At 43.4% G+C, this 21,149-nt stretch overlaps 1 protein-coding gene across 3 annotated transcripts in view; it reads left to right on the forward strand.

Annotated features, from left to right (window-relative positions):
- The window catches only part of RFFL (ring finger and FYVE like domain containing E3 ubiquitin protein ligase), a 423,271-nt gene that overhangs the window by 339,255 nt on the left and 62,867 nt on the right, over positions 1 to 21,149 (forward strand). For all 3 annotated transcript variants that reach the window (XM_085649647.1, XM_085649645.1, XM_085649646.1), the window contains one exon: positions 11,696 to 11,906. In XM_085649647.1, the coding sequence (XP_085505773.1) occupies positions 11,696 to 11,906 (211 nt within the window). The remainder of the gene's footprint in view (positions 1 to 11,695; positions 11,907 to 21,149) is intronic.

Here is a 21,149-nt window from a genome sequence, read left to right on the forward strand (position 1 = left end):
GTAGCGAAATGGGACCCCTAGATTTCAGCACAGTTAGGGTCTTACTTTTTTCTCAGATCTGTTGGATATTTGCGGTCCCAAGGCACTAGACCACAGCTGCTGTGACGAGGAGTGGCTGTATCTTTTTTGTTTGTTTTTCTCAGGATAAAGTCCACATGTCAGCGACTCCCCTTGCAGGTATGGGTTTTGAAGCCCCCATCCAAACAACAGTGCATCTCATGCTACTGTTGCTTTGAGTGGCAGTCAGAATTAGTGGGTATTGTGGTTCGGGAAGGCTGGAAGTAGAGGTTGCATCACTGATATCTGGGGTGTCCTCTGATGGTTAGGCCCAGAGTTTCACTTCAGGTTGATGCAGCCAGTCGACTCTGTGCTGTGAGAACAGGCTAGTTAGTACGAGCACATTAGGCAATCTGCAATAACAAGCATTTGCAATGCAACAGGTCTCGCATTTACGCGAGTTTAAGCTATTGGCATTGTAAATGGCAATTCGTGTTATTTATGTTTCAAAAACCAAAACATAAATAAAAGGTATTGTCATTTACAATGCCAATAGCTCAAACTCGCGTAAATACGAGACCTGTTGCATTGCAAATGCTTGTTAAGCCATGTCATTCTGTTTGTGCAAATTTGGGGGAGTGGGACAAGCGTATGTGGGCTTAGAACTGCTGAACCCGACACCAACTCGGCGTCAGCGCTGGCAGGCATTCTCTTTGGGCTGGTCTAGCTAATTAAATGCTGGGAGGCCGAGCCAAGGAACCACAACAGGGCCAGGAACCTTCAGGAGTGGAGGAGCGGACTATGGGCAGTCCGCAAGTAGACCCTAAGCAGGCTCCAAGCCCTGCGTTCAGCGCTCTGTGGCCAGCAGCAGCGATCCGACATACTTAGTAAAGAGCGGAGCAGCAGCTACAGCAACGTTGTATTGTTGCATATGTAGGAAGGACTCAATTGTCTCGATGCGGACCTTTAGAGGCAGCGGCTGCACTTTGCTTTCATACATTTGATGAACACAACTCATTTATGTACTACTTATGAGGTTTAACAATTTAGGAACACCTCAAAACTGTTTGTGGAATTTGCACAACCACAATAGCTGTTTCAAAGTCAAAATTGGGACATTGACAACACAAAACTTACACCCTCAGCAGCACAGGGACGGCCGGGTGCAGAGTGTCAACACAACGTCGGGCGCCCAATGCAATCAAATGGAGAATCTTGAAGTTGGAAAGAGGCTGGATCAATGAAACCTACAGCTGCACAGGTGCAGGTTGTGGTCGGTGGGGGTTCGTTGTGCAGAGGCTGCACGTGTTGAAGTTGAGTCCAGTATGGGTCAACCCACGGTGGACTCTTGCTGCTCTAAATCGCTGGGGAACCTTTGCTGGATCGGTGGGCCACTGGAACTCAGACCGTTGGCATTGGGTGCAGAGATAGTTGGCTTTGCTGTTCCACAGACAGAGCACGTTGTCTTTAACGTTGTTTTTCTTCTGGACAGGTCTGCTGTCCAAGGGAGATTAGGAGTCTTTTTAGAAGGCAGCAGGCAGTCCCCCCAGGGTTCTGAAGGTAGCTGGACTGTGGGACAAGTCACTCTTCTTTAGCAGGGTCTTTGAGGGCTGCCGACAGGCAGGTAGGGCTATTGCCAAGTCAGTTGATGTCTTCAGTCTTTGATGCCGCACAGCTCTTCTTTGTCCTCTTCTTCGTAGGTTGTTGGTAATCTGAGGATTAGGGTTCAAGGGTGCCTCTAAATACTTAATTTAGGGGCGTTACCAAGGTTCGAAAGTAGTAGTCAATGGGCCACTTACCTTTGCGGTGTCTACACCCTTTGTATGTCCACTCCCTCTGGGAAGGGGGCATACCCCTAACCATATAGGCTAGAATTCTCCAAAACAAATGGAGGATTTTGAAAGGAGAGGGGTCACTTAAGCTCCGGGCACCTTTGGTGTGGCCCTGGCCGAGAGGGGGACACACCCCTCTTGCTTGCTAATTATCCCGCCGATGTTGCCACCAAAGGTAGGGCTTGGTCAGGGGGGTGGGTCTCTCCACTAGTTGGAGAGGCCCTGGTCAGCATGACAAAGGACGGGAAGTCTTTGAGGCTAATCACCTTTCAATGCTGTTCCTGCTTGGGGTTAGGTGAGAAGCACCTCCACCCAGAGCAGGCTTTGTTTCTGACCCACAAGATCAAAATGCTCCCACCTCAGAGTCAGAAACATGTCAAGAGGTGGCAGCCTGGTGCAGGCCAGTCAGGCACACACTAGTGGATTGGTAAGTTTTCAGGGGGTACCTCTGAGGTGCCCTCGGAGTAAATTTATTAAATAATCCAACACTGGCATCAGTGTTGGCTCATTAATCTGAGATGTTTGGTACCAAACATCTTGAAATTCGGTGAAGCCATCATGGAGCTGTGGAACTCTTCGTGACAGGTTCCCAGCCCATATACTCAGTATGTCTTCACCGGGCACTTATAATGTCTAAGAACTGACTTGGACACTATAGGGACATATCTGCTTATGCAGTTATGTCCTCACATGAGTTATAGTGCACCCTGCCTTAGGGCTCTCCTGTAGGCGTGACTTACCTTTGCCTCTTGCAGTGCTGGTAGGCCTGTCACTCAGGGATGTGTGCCAGGTTGACTCTTCACTTTTATCTGCACCAAAACACGCTGGCTGCCGTGGTATTGTGCATGTGTTTGGTGAGGAGTCTGTTAGGGTTGTATAATAAAATGCTGCAGCCCTTAGAAACCCTCTCTGGTCACAGTGCCCTTGCTACAACTGGTACCTTTTACAAGGGACTTCTATGTGGGTCAGAGGTGTGTCAACTGTGGAAACAAAGGTACATTTTTGGGGAAAAAACACAGTCACTGAAAACCTGGTTTTCAAAGTCAAAGATGCATCAAAGTCAGGCAAAAAGTGAGGGGTAACCATGCCAAAAAGGGGTATTTTCCTACAAGGACTGAAAGCACATAAGCTGCTTCTAAGTCAGGATTGGATTTGGTAGTTTGCTGTATTAAAAAGTGATACAAGCTTGCTAATAGGTAAAAATTCTTGTACGTCTATACCACATTCTACTTTCAGTAAAGGCGACACCCTGTCATTTTTCGACAACCTACCTCTTGTTGAATGTTGTAAGCCAGCTTTGTAGTTATCGATTGTACACCTTTACAAGATAATGGGCCTAATTTGCAAACAAATAGGTATATCTAACTCCGAGCTTTGCAGCCGCTCTTGGGCATAGATTTGTTCTTCCTTGGTATTTCCAAGAGGTGTTGTCGCTGCATCTGGTAACTATTCCATTTGGGAGCTTAGAGTGGTTATACAGTATTAACTTTACATACTAGTAACCCTGATCAACTTTTCCTGGATCTTTTCACTACTTAGTTGCACTGTTCTGAAACTTTGCTGTCTTTGGGTTTAATAACTCCGAGACCGCCATCTTGTTTGACATCCCCTCAGCACCGTATTCCCCATTGTGTGCTGCTCCCAAGGGGTTATCTGCCTTGGTTGCATGGCTTTGGGCTTCACTTGTCTGAATTTTAGTTCATACCTCTTTCCCAAGTGGTGTGAGCTAGTATTGCATTTACTGAAATGTTGTATTTTTTTTTTAAAGGTAGCTAAGAAATAAGATTATGCTGTCACTATGTCCTCTGCTCACTGTGCCACTGGATTCAAGCTAGCCTGGCTGATGAAGGATAATACCCAGAAACCGGTCCCAGGATGCTTGTTTCCGGTCCAGGGAGGACCTAGCTTGGCAGTTCGGTCTGGACTGTTCCCATGAGGCACAGGGTCAAGACTGATTTGCATATGGCTGGGTCTAAACTGGGCTGGCATGGTGAGCAAAAAAACGATGGATTTAACCCAGATCTCTTGACTGGGAGTGAATGTATGATTTATTCAGCATTCCGTCCATCATTTATTTGCGTAGCACTTTTCACCCTAAGTGGGATAGGTATGCCCAGACGTGGGTCCCATGCTCACTTTGCCACTGGATTCAAGCTAGCCTGGTTGATGAAGGGTAATACCCAGAACCGGGTCCCAGGATGCTTGTTTCCGGTCCAGGGAGGACCTGGATTGGCAGATCGGTCTGGACTGTTCCCATGAGGCACAGGGTCAGGACTGATTTGCATATGGCTGGGTCTAAACTGGTGTGGCATGGTGAGCAAAAGAACGATGGATTTAACCCAGATCTCTTGACTGGGGGTGAATGTATGATTTATTCAGCATTCCGTCCATCATTTGTTTGCGTAGTACGTCACTATAAATAAAACATGCCTGCATACTATTTTTTGAAGCTCTGTGGTGTAGAGTTATTACTGTGGCTTGACAAAGAATAATGCCTTAATAAAAGCAAGATTAAGTGATAGAGGAGTAAGTACCATTTATCGACAATGTTCATTGTGTCCTGCGCATGCCTACTAACGAACCCACTGAAGGCATTAAGCTGTTGAATTAAGCTGTTGGGAATATACTTAGTGTGACAGCTCGAATAAATATCAGTTCATATTAATGCATGCCAATATGGAACATAGCGTATTCAGAAGGGGGGTGAAATTCCTGTAGCTGGATGCCCAGGACATGTTGTTTAGGGTCAAGGACCACAAGTTTCCTGTGTATTTTGTCCTTGGGACAAGTAGGCCTGACCCCCTGCAGCACAAACCCTTTGGCATCCAGTTTACAGTACAACATTATGTATCCTGGAAGGACATTGTCGGCAGTTAAGGTATTTTTATGTGTTCATATGTTAATGCTGTTCGAACTTGTATTTATGGTTCATTAATGCAAAGTCTCTATTATTAGGGTGAGCGTTCTAAGGAAATGTAAGCTCGGCCTGCACTACTGACAGCGGTTCCAGTATAAACATGGTCACACACGTTTTCAAAGTTTAGCGCCACAAGGCTATGTTTAATGCTCCCAGACCGCTCCCTGATTAGATGCTAAAATTTGCAGAAGCTTGAAAGCAAGATAGAGGATTTTTTGCTTTCGTAATAAAACGTTTTTAAAAAAAAGGCAACTAGATGACACTAGCATTGGCATAGCCAATAGGTCGCGCCTTTGGGACCTTATAAGTGTTTAGTTATCCAGCACAATATCCTTGGTGCAACAACATCAACTGTTGCATGGCTAAACACTTATAAGGTCCCAAAGGCGTGACCTATTGGCTATGCCAATGCTTGTTAATCTGGTCATTTGAATAAAAAACAAGGTTGGCGAGACGCGGAAACACTTCCTTGTGCAGTTGCCTTAGAAATACAAGCAAGGAAGCCAGGAACTTCATAAGGCGTTGTGAAATAAAAATATATATTCAGGGGAGGGGGCTTCCTCGGGAGAATTCCAGTGTGCTGCTGTTGCTTGCCTTTGTCCTCCCACACAAAAGCTGTCAGTACAGCGAGACCGCGAATTGAGAGGCGGGTGAAGGGATACTGATATCAAATGTATGCCCGAAAGATATATAGGCAAGAGGCTACGCGCGCAAGGCCCATTGGAAACAAGCATTGGCTCACAGAGAACATCAAAGTGGCCTAAAGTGAAAGTGATCACGATCAAGCGCAGCGCGCATCCGCGCACATGCACTGTAGCTCTAGGCCGGCCATGGTAGCATTTTTTTAAGCCCTCACAAACAGTCTCGCCAGACCAGCGCATGCGCTGGGTCAGGCGAGACCTAAAAAAACATTTTGCTTAACTACTGTAACATTTTAGGCACCATTTCTTTGCAGCATCATTTATAAAATGTGTTGATGCATGCTAGTATTTCCAGCAAAAAATATGGAAATTCGGTGTAACCAGTTTCAACAAGATTGTGGGAAACTAAAAATAAATAAGCATTGGCAAAGTCAGTAGATCTGAAGTTGGTGATCAGCCTTTTGGTTTTGCAAAGCGTGTCTTGTTTTGTCATGGTTTTTGTAAAACCTTATTGATGTGGGAGCACCCGGGCTCTCGTCTTTATAGCAAGCATTGGCAAAAAGCAACAAACAAAAAAATTGGTCTCAAAAAGCACACATTGCTGCACATTAGTTCCTGGCACAGAACAAAACTACTATGGGGCCGATTCCGATCCGGGTCGTAAGGGCACCGAATCTGGTTCGGCTTGGAAAAACTACGAGCCGTACGCGTGTTTTCCGGCCGACTCGTATAGCTGTACGAGCGAGCAAGTACGATGCGAGCTACATGAGATTCACCGACCGAGTCGTTTCCGGGTCCGAACCGCTCCGTACATGTCGGTTGGAAGCTAACCGTGGCGTGCAATGGATGCGATTCACGACTGAGCCAGTACGATGCACGTGTCGGACAGCCTGTGTGAGCCGGAGTGTCCGGCTTGCAAAAGCTCCCGGAGTCGGACTGCGGGGGTCCGCGTCGGACCCCCTAACACCCGCAGCCCTACGACTCGGACACAGGGGGAGATCTATGGGTCTCCCCAACACAGTCATGGATGGCACCGATGCGTACCCACTGTAGGGGTCACACTTGTTCGAGACGTACCCATTCAGTCAATGGGAGCACATGTACGCGTCATACGACCAGCTCCCATTGACTTCTATGGGAGTCCGACCGAACCGAGTCCGACAGCATACTTGCGCATCGTACTCGCTCGGTCGGACTGTAGGGGTCCGGCTCGGTCGGAAAACACTCCGGATCCGACGCGGTCGGACTGCTTTCCGACCCGGATCGAAATCGGCCCCTATGTGCGCCAATATGCTCCTTGTGAAGGAGCAGAATACGGTCATTCATAGTAAAGCCATCTGATAGAGAGACAGAGAGAGAGAGAGAGAATTTTGCTGAACACAAAAGGTCTTGGTTAATGCCAGACCTAATTAGGAGCCCAATTAGTGAGGAAATCTCAAAAGTGCACCCATGGTATATGTCCTTGCATTAGTGCAGATTTACGGCTTTCATGAACTCACAAGAATTCTCAGAAGTAGGTCAAGAAATCATAGTCCTAGAAAATATTTGTGAACTGCATGTTAGCACGAGCAAACATGCATGTGTAGATTTGCTCATGCGATAATCTGTTGAGCCTTTGAAAGTTCACTTTCCCTCCAACCACTTTTTTCTCAACCCTGGAAGAAGTTTTAAATCTGCCAATGTCGTGAGTACATTTCCAACCTTTCTCTGTATGGGAAAAGATTATGGAAGAGCTGGTGAAAACCCTTAAAACATGCAAGTTAGCAGGTTTATAGAGACTCAAATGGGAATTCCAATCCTGGAACAATTGCCTAGCACTACCTTCATCCCCAGTATTTAAATCAGCGGAAAGGTGGCAAAATAAGGGAAATGCTAGTATTCAAACTCTGCTATGGTATGAGGGATCACTGACAGAATATCGATGCTGAAAATATCGACTTGACAAAATATCGAGGTCAAAATATCGAATTCCTATCTTCAAATAGGTAAGTACAAAAATATTGAATCAAAAATATTGTTGTAAAAAATATAGTTAGTCAAAATATCGAATTTTTTTAAATGTCTTAAAAGTAATTTAAAATTAATAAATATAATTAACTAAAACATACTTAAAAATACTTAACCTTAAAATTTATAAATAATTAATGTAAGTAGAAAAAAAATAAACATACATTTTTATTTTTTAATACATATATATATGTATATTAACGTAACATTAAGAAAAAATATTCAATTTTTTTACCGTAGGATAGCGGGAGGGTAAAATTTACTATTCCCACTCCAGTGAGTGCAACAGTAGGGAAAGCGTTGGATAGCGTAGGGGTAAACATTACTATTCCCACTCCAGAGAGTGCAACAGTAGGGAAAGCGTTGGATAGCGTAGGGGTGAAAATTACTATTCCCACTCCAGAGACTGCAACAGTAGGGAAAGCGTTGGATAGCGTAGTGGTAACAATTACTATTCCCACTCCAGAGAGTGCAACATTAGGGAAACCGTTGGATAGCGTAGGGGTAAAAATTACTATTCCCACTCCAGTGAGTGCAACAGTAGGGAAAGCGTTGGATAGCATAGGGGTAAACATTACTATTCCCACTCCAGTGAGTGCAACAGTAGGGAAAGCGTTGGATAGCATAGGGGTAAACATTACTATTCCCACTCCAGTGAGTGCAACAGTAGGGAAAGCGTTGGATAGCATAGGGGTAAACATTACTATTCCCACTCCAGAGAGTGCAACAGTAGGGAAAGCGTTGGATAGCGGGAGAGTAAAAATTACTATTCCCACTACAGTGAGTGCAACAGTAGGGAAAGTAATGATTTAATATATTAATAAAAATAAATTAAATATCAATACCAATAAAATATGAATTAAAATTAATTTCCAATTACATATTATTTTATAATTAATTATAAATACAAATAAATATTAATGATTAAAAATGAATTACCTATTCATAATTAACAACTAATTATGTTCAATAACAAAAAGTATTTAATAATACAAAATATACCAATTAATAATTAACAGTAAATTAATTATCAATACAGAAAAATAATGTTAATATGTAATTAATTACATTTAAATTACTTCCCACCCTATCCCCCTATAAACACTCAACCCGCTACGGAAAATAAATTAATAAAATTAACATAATTATCAATTAATCAATTAATAAAAATTAATTACCAATTAATACAAAATAATTAACAATTAAAAATTAACTATACATTAGAAATCAATACCAATAAATAAAAAAATTACATTATTACAATTAAATTACTTCCCACCCTATTCCCCTATAAACCCACAACCCGCTACAGAACTAAAACGCGAAATTAGATTAAAAATAATTAATAATTCCTAAAAATTTATATTTAATTTACTATAATTAAATTACTTCCCACCCTATTCCCCTATAAACCCACAACCCGCTACGGAATTAAATTACGCAAATATTAAATAACATAAAATTCATTACTTTAAAAAAATTAAACTTACATTACAAAAATAATATACACTTTTAACACGTATACTAACATACTAAACACTTTAAAAAATTCGATATTATTAAAAATTCTATATATTTTAATGCCTATATTTTATACTTCGATATTTTGACAATCGATATTACTTACCTTCAATTCGATATTTTTAACCACTATATCATGTCCATTCGATATTTTGTCCATTCTATATTTTTACTTCGATATTATGTCCATTCGATATTATTTTTTCGATATTATGTCTAGTTACCGGTATGAGACCTAGCATAATCAGAGACGCTATATGTCATGGAAATTACCGGAAGTATGAATGCGCGAACGCATGGTGGGTTCCGGCAGCCGGAGTCTTACACCGCTATGGTTAGCGGTCTAGTGCCAGACACAGAAAGCACTGAAGCACTTCCAGGCGAGACCGCTGATAGCCGCGGCGCTCGCTCCAGTCAGTGCTTCCAGTTTAGTTGCACAGCTGATGCCGTTGCCGTTTGCTCTACTCCTCCTGAAACCTCCAGCTTTCCGGTCCAGCTTCACCATCCGGACGGACCCCTACCGAGAACTGGGTTAGTACCGCGGCACGCATTGGAGAGCGTGCCACGGCGGTAGCAACTTCTCGCACGGCGCTGAAGCGCCAAACACTCCTGTCTTCCGTGCCACGCGGAGAAAGCGTGGGCACGGACTCTTGTCGGCGCAGGAGCGCCATTTCTCCTGTTTTCCGTATCACGCTAGAAAGGCGTGGGCACGTTCACTCCCTGTGTGTGCCATGGAATGAAAATCCGCAAACAAGAAGAGAAAGCGCTCCTGCGCTGGTGAAAAGAAAAATGTCCCGGTACCCAAGTGTCTAAAGCGTGTTCCGGTTGTCCAGGGGTGTGGGCGCTCCTGTGCTAAGGCACTCACAGGGAAGTGTGTTCATGGTTTCTTTTGGTTCACGTCCATTGCGCAGGAGCGCCCTTGTGTTCATCACTGTCCATGGCCAGCATGCACGTCAGCATGAACCCTTGCTGTCTTCCTAACCACAGACGTCAGAAGCCTTAGACGCAACCCTCTTCTGGGCAATCCACGAGCGGAGCCCGATCTTCATAGCCAGCTGGCGATACCCAGAAGAACGGCCCCGGTCTGGTGGGATCCTTATCCTGGTCTTCCTTCACGACGTCCTTTCCCGACCCCCTTTTGGCATCTTCCCCATATCCCATCCTTGCGTGGGTCTAGTTGTCACCTTGATCAGGTAGGGAGGGGAACTGTGGAGGTTGTTCACGTCGTCCCTGCGAGATAACTCCGCAAGCAATACAGGTAAGGCTTGTGGGGTTCTGACACTATATCAGAGCTCCTATATTGTAACTGCATTTATATAGCGCTCACTACCCAGACGAGGCGTCAAAGCGCTTTCTCAGTGAGTACCACGCTACTCCAGAACCCAGAAAGAATTAGTGGTGTATTAGTATAGTGAAAATATGAAACTAATTTGAGTGGTGGATATGTTAGTCAGTTATTTGGATTGAAAAGGATGGTGGAGGGATACAGAAGGGAAAAGGGGTTGGCTTTTATATACCGCTTGCTACCCCTTATGGGGTGTTGAAGTGCTTTTTCGGCGAGCAGTACGCTACTCTGGAACCCATACAGTGTTAGTGGTGAATTAGTATAGTCAAATATTAAAGTAATTTGAGTGGTGGATATGTTAGTCAATTATTTGGATCGACAAGGATAGCGAAGGGGTGGAAGAGGTAAAAAGGTTTACATTTAAATAGCGCTTGCTACCCCTGATGGGGTGTTGAAGTGCTTTTTTGGTGAGTAGCACGCTACTCCAGAAATCATAAAGGATTAGTGGTGAATTAGTATAGTGAAATATGAAATTAATTAGAGTGGTGGACATGTTAGTCTGTTATTTGAATTGAAAAGGATAGTGTAGGGATAGAAGGGGAGGATTAATGAGATTGCTGCCATAATTTGTTACTATCCTAGGTGGCACGAATGGGACAAGTAGATTTTGTTATAGGACAAGTAGATTTATAAAGCAACCTCCCCAATGGACAAGTAGATATTTTATTACATTTCACACCCTTCCAGAAGCCTCCACATATATGTGCTATACAATTATCAAGCAGGATAACAACAGTACCTATTGACAATATATGTAGGAGACCTGGGCTCTAACATTGATCTTGCAACACAATCAAATTGTGTACTCTTTCCAAAAACTGTGTACTGTTTCTTGCAGAGAACATTGAGTGCTTAAAAAAAGATTGAATGCTAGTGTTCAGCGCTCTTGAAGGGATATCTAAAGGTTTACTGCAAACCCTAGATCTATATAATTGTGCTTAAAACATCTGAAGAGAAAGAAATTTAGGTTTTGCTCTACAATTTGGACGGATGCTGCACATGATGGTGTGCATGTGATGATGCTTTGAAGAATTGTTAAAGATCGTCAAATATTGGTGTGTGCAGAAATATGCACTTCGGCCTTGTGAAGAATGCCTTTTCCACACTGATATTTGGTAAGTCCATGTTACCACTAACGAATGCAAATTTAAGACTGCTTGTAAAATCTGTTCTCAGCGTGAGAAGCACAGTAGTCTAAACATTCTTATCTTTGTCTCTGAGAAAGACACACTAAGATCCTGATCTTTGAATGCAAGAGAGCTTACCAGTACAATGTATATTAAATTATTAACAGTGTAAAAAATAATAGAATGAAGATGGCTGGTAATTTTAAGAGCTTTTAGTCCAGGTTTCTATTGTTGCACACTGGAATGTGTAACGGTGGCCTTCCTATTTCAGATTGTCTCCAATCGAAACTTAGTCAATTCTCTTTCAGTCCACAGATTCTGAGGAGATTCTGGCACCAGGACGGCGATGCTCACTCTCAGACCTCTCGAGCACTGAGGATATCGAAGCCTTGACAGTGCGCCAGTTGAAGGAGATCTTGGCCCGCAACTTTGTAAATTACAAAGGTTGCTGCGAAAAGTGGGAACTGATGGAGCGGGTTACTCGGCTTTACAATGAACAGCAGGACATACGCCAGCAAGGTAAGGCACCATACTGCGGGCAGTCACGTCTAGGCCCCGCTGATTACACACATCTCTGAGTGTTTGCATTACTAGATGTAAAAAATAGTTTAGCCCTTGTAATAGAGTGTGCCTGTTGTGTCTCCCCCACTGTTTTTAGGTCTCGCCTGAGCCAGCGCATGCGCTGCTCTCGCGATACAGTGAGTGGGCTTTCAAAAGTCCGACCACAGCTTTTGGGGTGGCATAGAGCGTGCAGTTACGCGCACAATGACGAGCAGAGGCACCATCTGGCTTTCCTCTCTCATCATGGTGCGCGCACATCGCTCGCAATCACTCACTTTTGCCGCATGCACCACTAGCAGGCTCACCTCCTGCTTCCCCTCTCAGTTAACAGCCCCTCCAGGGCCGGACTGTGACCGAAAACCGGCCCTGGCAAAGTTCTAGGCCGCCCCCCTCCTCCCCTCGCGGGGGGTTGGGGGTGCCGCCGAGCTCTTTGCCAGGGCCGATTTTCGGCCGATTTTGTTACAGGGTCGATTTTGTAGCTATGCTGCAAAAACGGCCCTGTAACAAAAACGGCCCCCAGGGGCCCAAAACCAGCCCCCACCCGTGCGGCGCACCGGGGGATTGCCCGGTGCCCGCTACGGCCAGTCCGGCCCTGTGCCCCTCCCCCGCCACAGAGCACGTCTCGCGGCTGCGCGTCTTTTGCAAATGTTTTTGGCTAGTTTTTGTTGCATGTCCGTTTTGGGAATCAAAAAAGAGCTGCTAATTAATAGACATTTAATTTGCCTTGTTTGTGAAACATCTTTGGCTAAAGTAAATGACAGATTGGTAGTCCTACTTTTACAATAATGTCTTTTGTCGTACTCCGCAACAATATAAAAAGTCCAAGACCAAAAAAAGCAGGCAACTCAATCCACCCGTGGATGCACCCGCGTGCCAGAACACACACCGAGGCCGGTGATCGCGTGTCAAACTCGGCACCCAAGTCACTTTCACCAAAAATCTTCGGGCCGCAATGAAGCAGTACGTTTTAAATGGGGATGACTGCCCACTCGGCCGCCAATTGTTTGAGAAATATCGTTTTTTTTCCCTGCTGATCTATTAAACGGCGTTTTTATATTGCAGACATATACTCGCTCCCTTGGACATTTGAATCGCCTCTCTTCTAACAATTCAAATCTTCTACCCGTCCCAGCAGTAGATGTGCACAGTGCGGCCATCACTCTGGAGCTACAGCGCCATCTCCTGGAGCTCGGCCAGCACAACAAACTACCCGTTGGCAAACCCAGGCTGTAGAGCACTCATTATTCGAGTTTAGTTTCTTTTTTTTCCGGTATTGGAGAAAATCTATGGATCTATTTTACAACAATACCCAATTAGGTGTCCATATTTCTTTGCAGTAAATCGTCGGTGCAATGTCTGAACGAACCAGAGAAACACGACTACGTCTTAAGTACTGCTTTTACTGCATGCTTACAACTTTGTTTGTTTAATAGCGTGTCTACATGTCAACGTTTTAGACGAGGAAAGTGAATGATAGACTTCTATTGAAATAGACTTCTATTGAAATAGAAGCATTTTCAGGCGCCAGAAAGCCGAAATAGTCATTTTTTGTTATCAAACCCGGAAGTCTCACACCTAAATCGGTTCTATTGGCGTGTATGCGTGTGTTTATTTGGGTTACAGCTGGTCTGAGCCCACGGTATTATTTCAGGTTTATTAGAGGTAACGTTTGCCTGTGGGTGTGTTTCGACATACAGTATCCCATGTAATAACGACCATGTCACCTAGTTAACCAGTACTGGATCGTTGTGTAGGATAGGTTTGAAGGCCAGGACCAGATAAAAACAAGCATTGGCATAGCCAATAGGTCTCGCCTTTGGGACCTTATAAGTGCCATTGCTTGTTTCTGTAGTCAAAGCCTTTAGAATGTCTTCAGAATAAGATGATGAGATTTGGAAAATCGAAAATGTGTACATTCTACAAACATAGAAATAGGACTACAATTTTGCATCAGCCAAGGGGCACAGAATGACAACTGACAGCGGTTCCCTACCTAGGTACTCAATCAGTGAACCACTAAAGGGAACTAAGTCTATGTGTTACACATATTATCATCTTTGTTAATAAATTTGCTACATGTTGGGTAGTGTCGACTACTTGTGCATTGGAACACATGAAAACTTGCATCTGTCTGGGTTTTGTCGATCCACGTTGAAAGTTCGGACGTGCAAAATGTACTGAAATTTGCCAGCCAGATGGAGAAACCCCCGGAATGTCCTGGCAAATCTGAGACACTGGTCACCTTGCATCAAAAGTATCCAGACTATCAAACACGTTCTGTCACATTTTGTATCCACTTCGCCTCATTATAGGAAAAAGTCTCTGTTTGGATCCTACTGGCAATAAGAAATTCCCAAAAAAGGCTAGCATCACAATAAATATAGTTTGATTATGTCTCAGATGAAACATGAAATCACATAACCAATTCAAGTGCGGACCGTCTCTCCAGGGGCGTAACAAACACCCCCGCAGCCCCCGCGGTGCGGGGGGGCCCCCAGTGTTCAGTAGATGAAGGGGGCCCCCTCAGCTCTTCGGTAGAGAACTGTGTCTCACTCTCTAAAGCAGCTGCAGCAGTCTACAGCCTGCCCGGAGCTCCTCACACTGCTGACCTAGGACTGAAGAGAAACAAAGTATCAACTTACATTGTTTCTCTTCAGTCAGAGTCAGATCCAGGCCCGGAAAAAGGATGGGGGTGGAGGCCCTGGTGCTAATGTGCAGCCCAAGTTTTGTCCATTTGTTCGAGAGGAAATATGCACAAGAAGGGTCTTTCTAACTACATCACAGGAGGACTTCACTGCAGAAAGCATGTCTAATTTTAGGCACTTGCTTCCCACAATCCCTGGTAGACCCTTTGCAAAAGTTGATTGATTACCTTTCAGTTTATTTTTGCTAGAATTGAATATTAAACTGGTACTAATGAGATTAAACATTTTCCGGGATAGTGTTAAAGTGTTAAATAATTAATACTATCATAAAAGATGCTGCATTACGCAGCATAATTAGTTTTTCCTTGCTGCATACTTTGGTGAACCCTGCCACACAATTTGGTCTTCCTCTGCCGTATAATTCCAGTGGACCTGCATATAATGACTCCAATTTGTTTAATTTTTAAAGCTCAATGATTGCCTGAAGGTGTCCTGAGCTGGACTTTTAATCACAGTTTGCTAATGAAGGGAGGACTGCAGGCCAGAAAAACTGAGTTTTTTGTGAAATCAAAGATGATTACTAGTACACCTGCTTTAAGCAAATACCTTAAAGTTGGAAGATAAAAGGCTGAGTCAACCCTGCCATGATCTGTATTGCTTACTCACCTGCGCTACGTGATGATCATGCCTTCACATTGGTAGAAAAAAGGCCGAGTCAGCACTTCCATACTTTGCATCTGTATTGTCCACTCAGCTGCCTTATTTGATGCCTTAAAGTTTGTAGATGAACGGCCGAGTCAGCCCTGACATAATTTGAATCTGTATTGTCCACTCACCTGCCTTACGTGAAGCCTTAAAGTTGGTAGATGAAAGGCTGAGTCAGCCCTGCCATGATCTGTATTACCTTCTCACCTGCGTTACGTGATGCCTCAAAGTTGGTAGATGAAAGTCCAAGTCAGCCCTGTTATACTTTGGATGTGCATTGCCCACTCACTTGCCGTACGCGATACATTAAAGTTGGAAGATAAAAGGCTGAGTCACCCCTGCCATTATCTGTAATGCCTTCTCACCTGTGCTACTTGATGCCTTCACGTTAGTAGATGAAAGGCTAAGTCAGCCCTACCATACTTTGCATCTGTATTGTCCTCTCAGCTGCCTTACACAATACCTTGAAGTTGGGAGATGAAATGACTTGTCAGCCCTGGCATATCTTAGATCTGTATTTCCCACTCACCTGCCTTACATGATGCCTTAAAGTTGGTAGATGAAATTCTGAGTCAGCCCTGCTATGATCTGATTGCCCATTCACCTGCCTTCAAGTTTGTAGATAAAATGCCAATTCAGCCCTGCCATGATCTTTATTGCCCATTCACCTGCCTTCAAGTTCAAGTTAGTAGATGAAAGGCCTAGTCAGCCCTGCCTTACTTTGTATCTGTATTGCCCACTCACCTGCTTTACGCTACCTTAAAGTTGGTAGATGAAAGGCCGAGTCTGCCCTGCCATAATATGGATCCTTATTACCCACTCATCTGCCTTACGCCATACCTTAATATTGGTAGATGAAAGGCCGAATCAGCCCTGCCATAATTTGGATCTGCATTGCCCACTCACCTGCCTTACGCAATACCTTAAAGTTGGAAGATAAAATGCTGAGTCAACCATGCCATGATCTGTATTGCCTTTGCACCTGCTCTACGTGATGCCTTCACGTTAGGAGATGAACTGCCGAGTCAGCCCTACCATACTTTGCATCTGTATTGTCCACTCAGTTGCCTTACACAATACCTTGAAGTTGGTTGATAAAAGGCCGTGTCAGCCCTGCCATACTTTGAATCTGTGTTGCCCACTCATCTGCCTTACATGATGCCTTAAAATTGGTAAACATCATGATGTCACCTCCAGGAAGACTGGCAAATATCTCCCTGCACTGGTTGATAAATCAGCTGCAGTAACTGTGCAGTTACTGGGAGCCATCATTTGGGGTATAATGTGCCAATAACAAGAGCCCCCCTCCTCCTTTGCAGGAAAGAGGGCCCAGCTGAAGCAATGTCTCATATATTCCGGCGGCCTTACCTTTCAACTTCGCCTCCTGGTAGAGCATTGTGTACACCCCTAGGGCTGCGTTCAGTTTTAGCAGCATTGAGCCAGAGTACCGTGTCTAGACTAGGGACACTGGAATTATGCGGCAAGGGAGGATGAAATTATGCGGCAAGTCCAAGGTCAGGATGGGACTGAAAATACGCTGGGGCACCACAACCGAAAAGCCCCCATTTAAAACTAAAACAGTGGCCCCCGTTCTGCACCTCGGGCAGTTTGAAATTGTAAGTACACATGGTACAGGTGTTTTGCATGGTTTAGGAGTATGAATGCAGGTGTGCCTGCTGCATGCAGTGTTTGTGGTAATATCAGGGAAATCAGCAGTAAAGTCGTTCCACCAGATTATCAACCAGGTCCAGAAACTGCCCAAAACACACACATGCACTGACCTTTGGCCGGATTGCCTAATATGCCAGTAAGACCCTGGTAAGCATTGACTTAACTATGCAGCAAGGAAAGGTAAATTATAGGGTGTAATGCTCCACATTTTGTCAGCGTATTACTTTGTTATTTTGTGGTTTTTACCCGTGTTAATACTGTTTTAGCAAATGTTTCGCCTTATTAGTACAACCTTAACATTTAAATACAGCAATAAGCTACTGAAAAGTGACTGTTAACCTCCCTGAAGGGCCTTCCAATGCCCAGCAGCACACATTGCTTTGTTTATGGTAACTTTCCATCTGGTTGAGCTAGATACATAACATTGTTTTCTAAAAATCTGCAAATTATACAGCAGATGAAGGATGATGTGGCAAATATGGCAAATTCATAATTACGTGAAAAACAGCAGGGAGGCACAATCGTACAAGACCAGTGCAGGGGTGTGGAAATTTTAAAATAATCTACTTGTCCATGGGACAAAATGCAACATAAACCTACATGTCCTGTAAGACAATCAACTTGTCCCACCTATTCCCAAATCAATTACGTGGGATGACACACAGCCATTAGTGGATTTTTGTTTTCATAAAACTGACCAGTGGTTAATCAGTGATTTTTAAAAATGTTGTTGGCAAACTTGACTTTATTGCTGAGAAGCGATATTCTCCTGAAGTGCTGAAACATAACAATAAATGATCTTCAATAAATCAATCAAATGACACTTGTTAAAGCGCACAGCTGTTTCGAAGGCAGCAACTCAGCACTCTAGCAGACCGTAAGGGCAGGCCAAAGTAACTAGAAACTAAACGGAGTCAAACAGCAAGTTTTAAGTTGCCTTTTTAAGGCTGACGAGTCAATTAACATTAACCGAAAAAAAAGACTGTCCATAATTTTGCCTTGTGTACAGTAAAGCGGTTGCCTCCACAGCGAGACTTGAGAATTTTTGTAGGCCTCTGAAGATGACTTGTTGGATATACGCACCCACTTTTGAGTATACAGAGACTGTCTATTCAGCAGATATGTGGGGCCTCACCATGATAAGCGCTGGAAGCCATCGTTAGATGGTGCCTCAACACTCTCCTGATTAGTCATGCCGCTGCACTTTGAATTAGCTTAAGTCAAATATGCAGGAAGACCAAGGTAGAGACTGTTAAATTAATCGTGGGACGTAATTAAAGAATACATTGTTTTCCCAGTCTCTTCAGGAACCAGACCAAGAAACGTCTTTATAATTTTCATCTTCAAAAGGCAGACAGGCAAAATATGTTTAATTTGTGACGTAAAAGAGAGGGTTGAGTCAAATATGATGCACACATTTCTAGCAGGTTTGTGGTATGATTAGGACAGGTTTGGCAGGCCAACAGACAGAAGGTGGCAGGAGCCATTTTGGTAAAAACCAAATCTTTTGTTTTGTCAGAATTTTGTTTAAACAATTTGCATCCATTCGAGTTGCGACTACTCTAAGACATTGTTTGAAATTGTGAAAAGCTGCCTCCGTATTATCTTGGAAGGATCTTGAATAGCTGACTTTAGGTATGGTAGTTTGAATATACTGGTCCAAAAACAAGCTGCAGCTTATTTGCACATCGATCCATGTTGGTTGTATGTGGAAATACCTACTGCGGAAACATCATGCTGCCAAAATATTGAGAACCAAAATATAGAATCTGGAGTTAAGAATAGTAAATCTTTACTTAACAATTACCTTCTCAAATTTTGGCCCTCAATATTTTATATATAATATTCATGTAGCACGATATTCTGAAGGCAAAATTTAGGTAGAGTACCTCAGGGTTGCAGTAAAAAAGAAATAGATGAGAAATTCTGTGCAGTTGAGGAGGTGCTGTCTGTCACGAGATGTCTGGCCTGCTTCCAGCCTAATTGGTTCTTTCCTTTCATCTTGCCAAACTGACATACTCACTGCACATACACACAACCCAAATAAAATGACACACCCTCCCGGGACAAAAAAACACACTCACTGCACACTCAAATGCCATTGCACAGACACAAAGCTACGCTATAGATGCATAGACTCATGCATCACTTAATGGACAAACACACAAACACATGCAGGACCACACCCCTAGAGACTTGCCCCCGCGCAGACATAAACACACCCACTATAGATAGACCCAAGCGCTCTCTATAAACAAACTGTACCCAAACAGGAACGGTTTGCATAACATGTGCCCTAATTTGGCACTGACTGGAGCAGAGATACTGCCCGCAAAGATATCCACGGATTTCCAAAAAAGGCTGGAAGAAGCCACTCATTTTCTCTTCTAAGGTAGGACATTCTACAGATGTATAAAAAATACAAATGTATGTTGCAGAAGGGAAATAACTTGTAGGAAGTTTAGGATTAGGTGGGAATGATGTCCAGCATAGGTCCATGAGGGCAGGTCAGACTCAATGGCCAGACTTTCAAAATGACCACTTACTATTCAAATTTGTTCTAATGAGATAAAATTAGTATTAGTTTATTTTATGTGAGAATCCTGAAAATCTAGTATGCGTTTGGCCCTCCTTGGCACACGTTGCACACGCCTAGTCTCTTTGGTTGTTTAAGGCTCTCTTGTTTGCCAATGCTTGTTTCAACTTCGGTTCATAAATAGCACAGCTTTTCAGTTTGTTAGGCTCAGAGTGTAGATGTGCACTTGTAAAAGATACACCTACATTTTCCTGTGAATTAATATTTTCTGAGGTGTGAGAAGAGGGTGTTTCAGGGTTGGCATGCCCTGGGAAGTTTGTGCACACCCACAAAATAATGCATTTGGGAGTTTTCACAAATCTTTCCACAGCCTATTCGCATCATGGACATGGGCAAATATTTGCTCATATCAAAGTTTGGACAAAATCTGTGTCCAGGGTGGAAGTGGAAAGAAAACACCATCTAATTGGGTGGGATTGTAGGGAAAGGTCTCACTGTTTGCTTTGTAGTTTCTTTGCCAGAGAGACTGGAGAAAAATGGAGACAGTATTCCTCTTGGGCAAACTACGTATGTTGTTTTCACTCTAATGCGTAATATAGCATTAAATGATACAGTTTCAATCAATAATTATCCTGTAGAGTGCAGCTATGTGTTTTGTTTGTGCTTAGAAATGGATGGCAGGAGTGCAGGTTGAAGCACTATATTAAAGATTACTGCTTCTTTTTAAAAAGGTATTCTTTCAGACTATTGAGGACCCATACTATTCATATCTGAAAAGAATATCCTGCCCTGACCCTTATGATGGCAAAGTATTTTTAAGAATTAAATTGAACATATTCCTAAATTGGTTAATTGTAGATTATATTCATTCCTAATATTATGCATTGGTTCCTCAGACAGACAGCCTCACATTCTTTACTTGTTTTCTTTTCAAATCATGCCCAGTAGGCTAGGTCGTCCATTTCAGGTGTTTCGCTGCAGTTCTCGTTTCTCAAAAGGGTTAATTTCTGATATGCATTTCTTTACATGTCTTTGTTATTCATTTACTCACAATAAAATGGCACTTGAGGTGTCCAACATTTGGCAGCAGAATGTCACTCGTTTTAAGTACACTGTAACCACGGAAATGTCACCCATAAGCAATGAAAAATCGGCAGCTATGAGTATCACATCACACAAAAGGCCTTCAAAATGCTGGGCTAAGTGTGTAGCTAAACGAGCCAAAGCTAAAAGAGCCAAAAGCATAACTTTTCCTTTTTACACATAAAATAAGACCACATTAAATAAAAAAAATACCCTGAAATGCCTAAGCACACTGACAACTTGTCAGCACCTTTCCCGAACAAATGCTCACCTTTCAGAACCTGAATAACAAGGTCTATGCCCTCCGAGCAGCAAATCAGGGTCTCTTGGAACTTGATGCACCAGCCAACTCCACTGCTCTCTTTAGCACAATTACAGCCGACTGCTCCAACCCCTGCAAAGCTGCCATGGTCAGATCCGGAGAAAATCTGAGCCAAATGGGACCCCGAACGCCAGATGAGACAGTCCTTTTCCAGTGTTACACATGCAGGAATGCTTCCTTGCGCACCAGCAAATAAGGCTTGTAAATGCAAACTCACTATCCTGCATGAGCAATCTCCA

This window comes from Triturus cristatus, chromosome 3_2, assembly GCF_964204655.1.
Source record: "Triturus cristatus chromosome 3_2, aTriCri1.1, whole genome shotgun sequence".
NCBI lineage: Eukaryota > Metazoa > Chordata > Amphibia > Caudata > Salamandridae > Triturus > Triturus cristatus.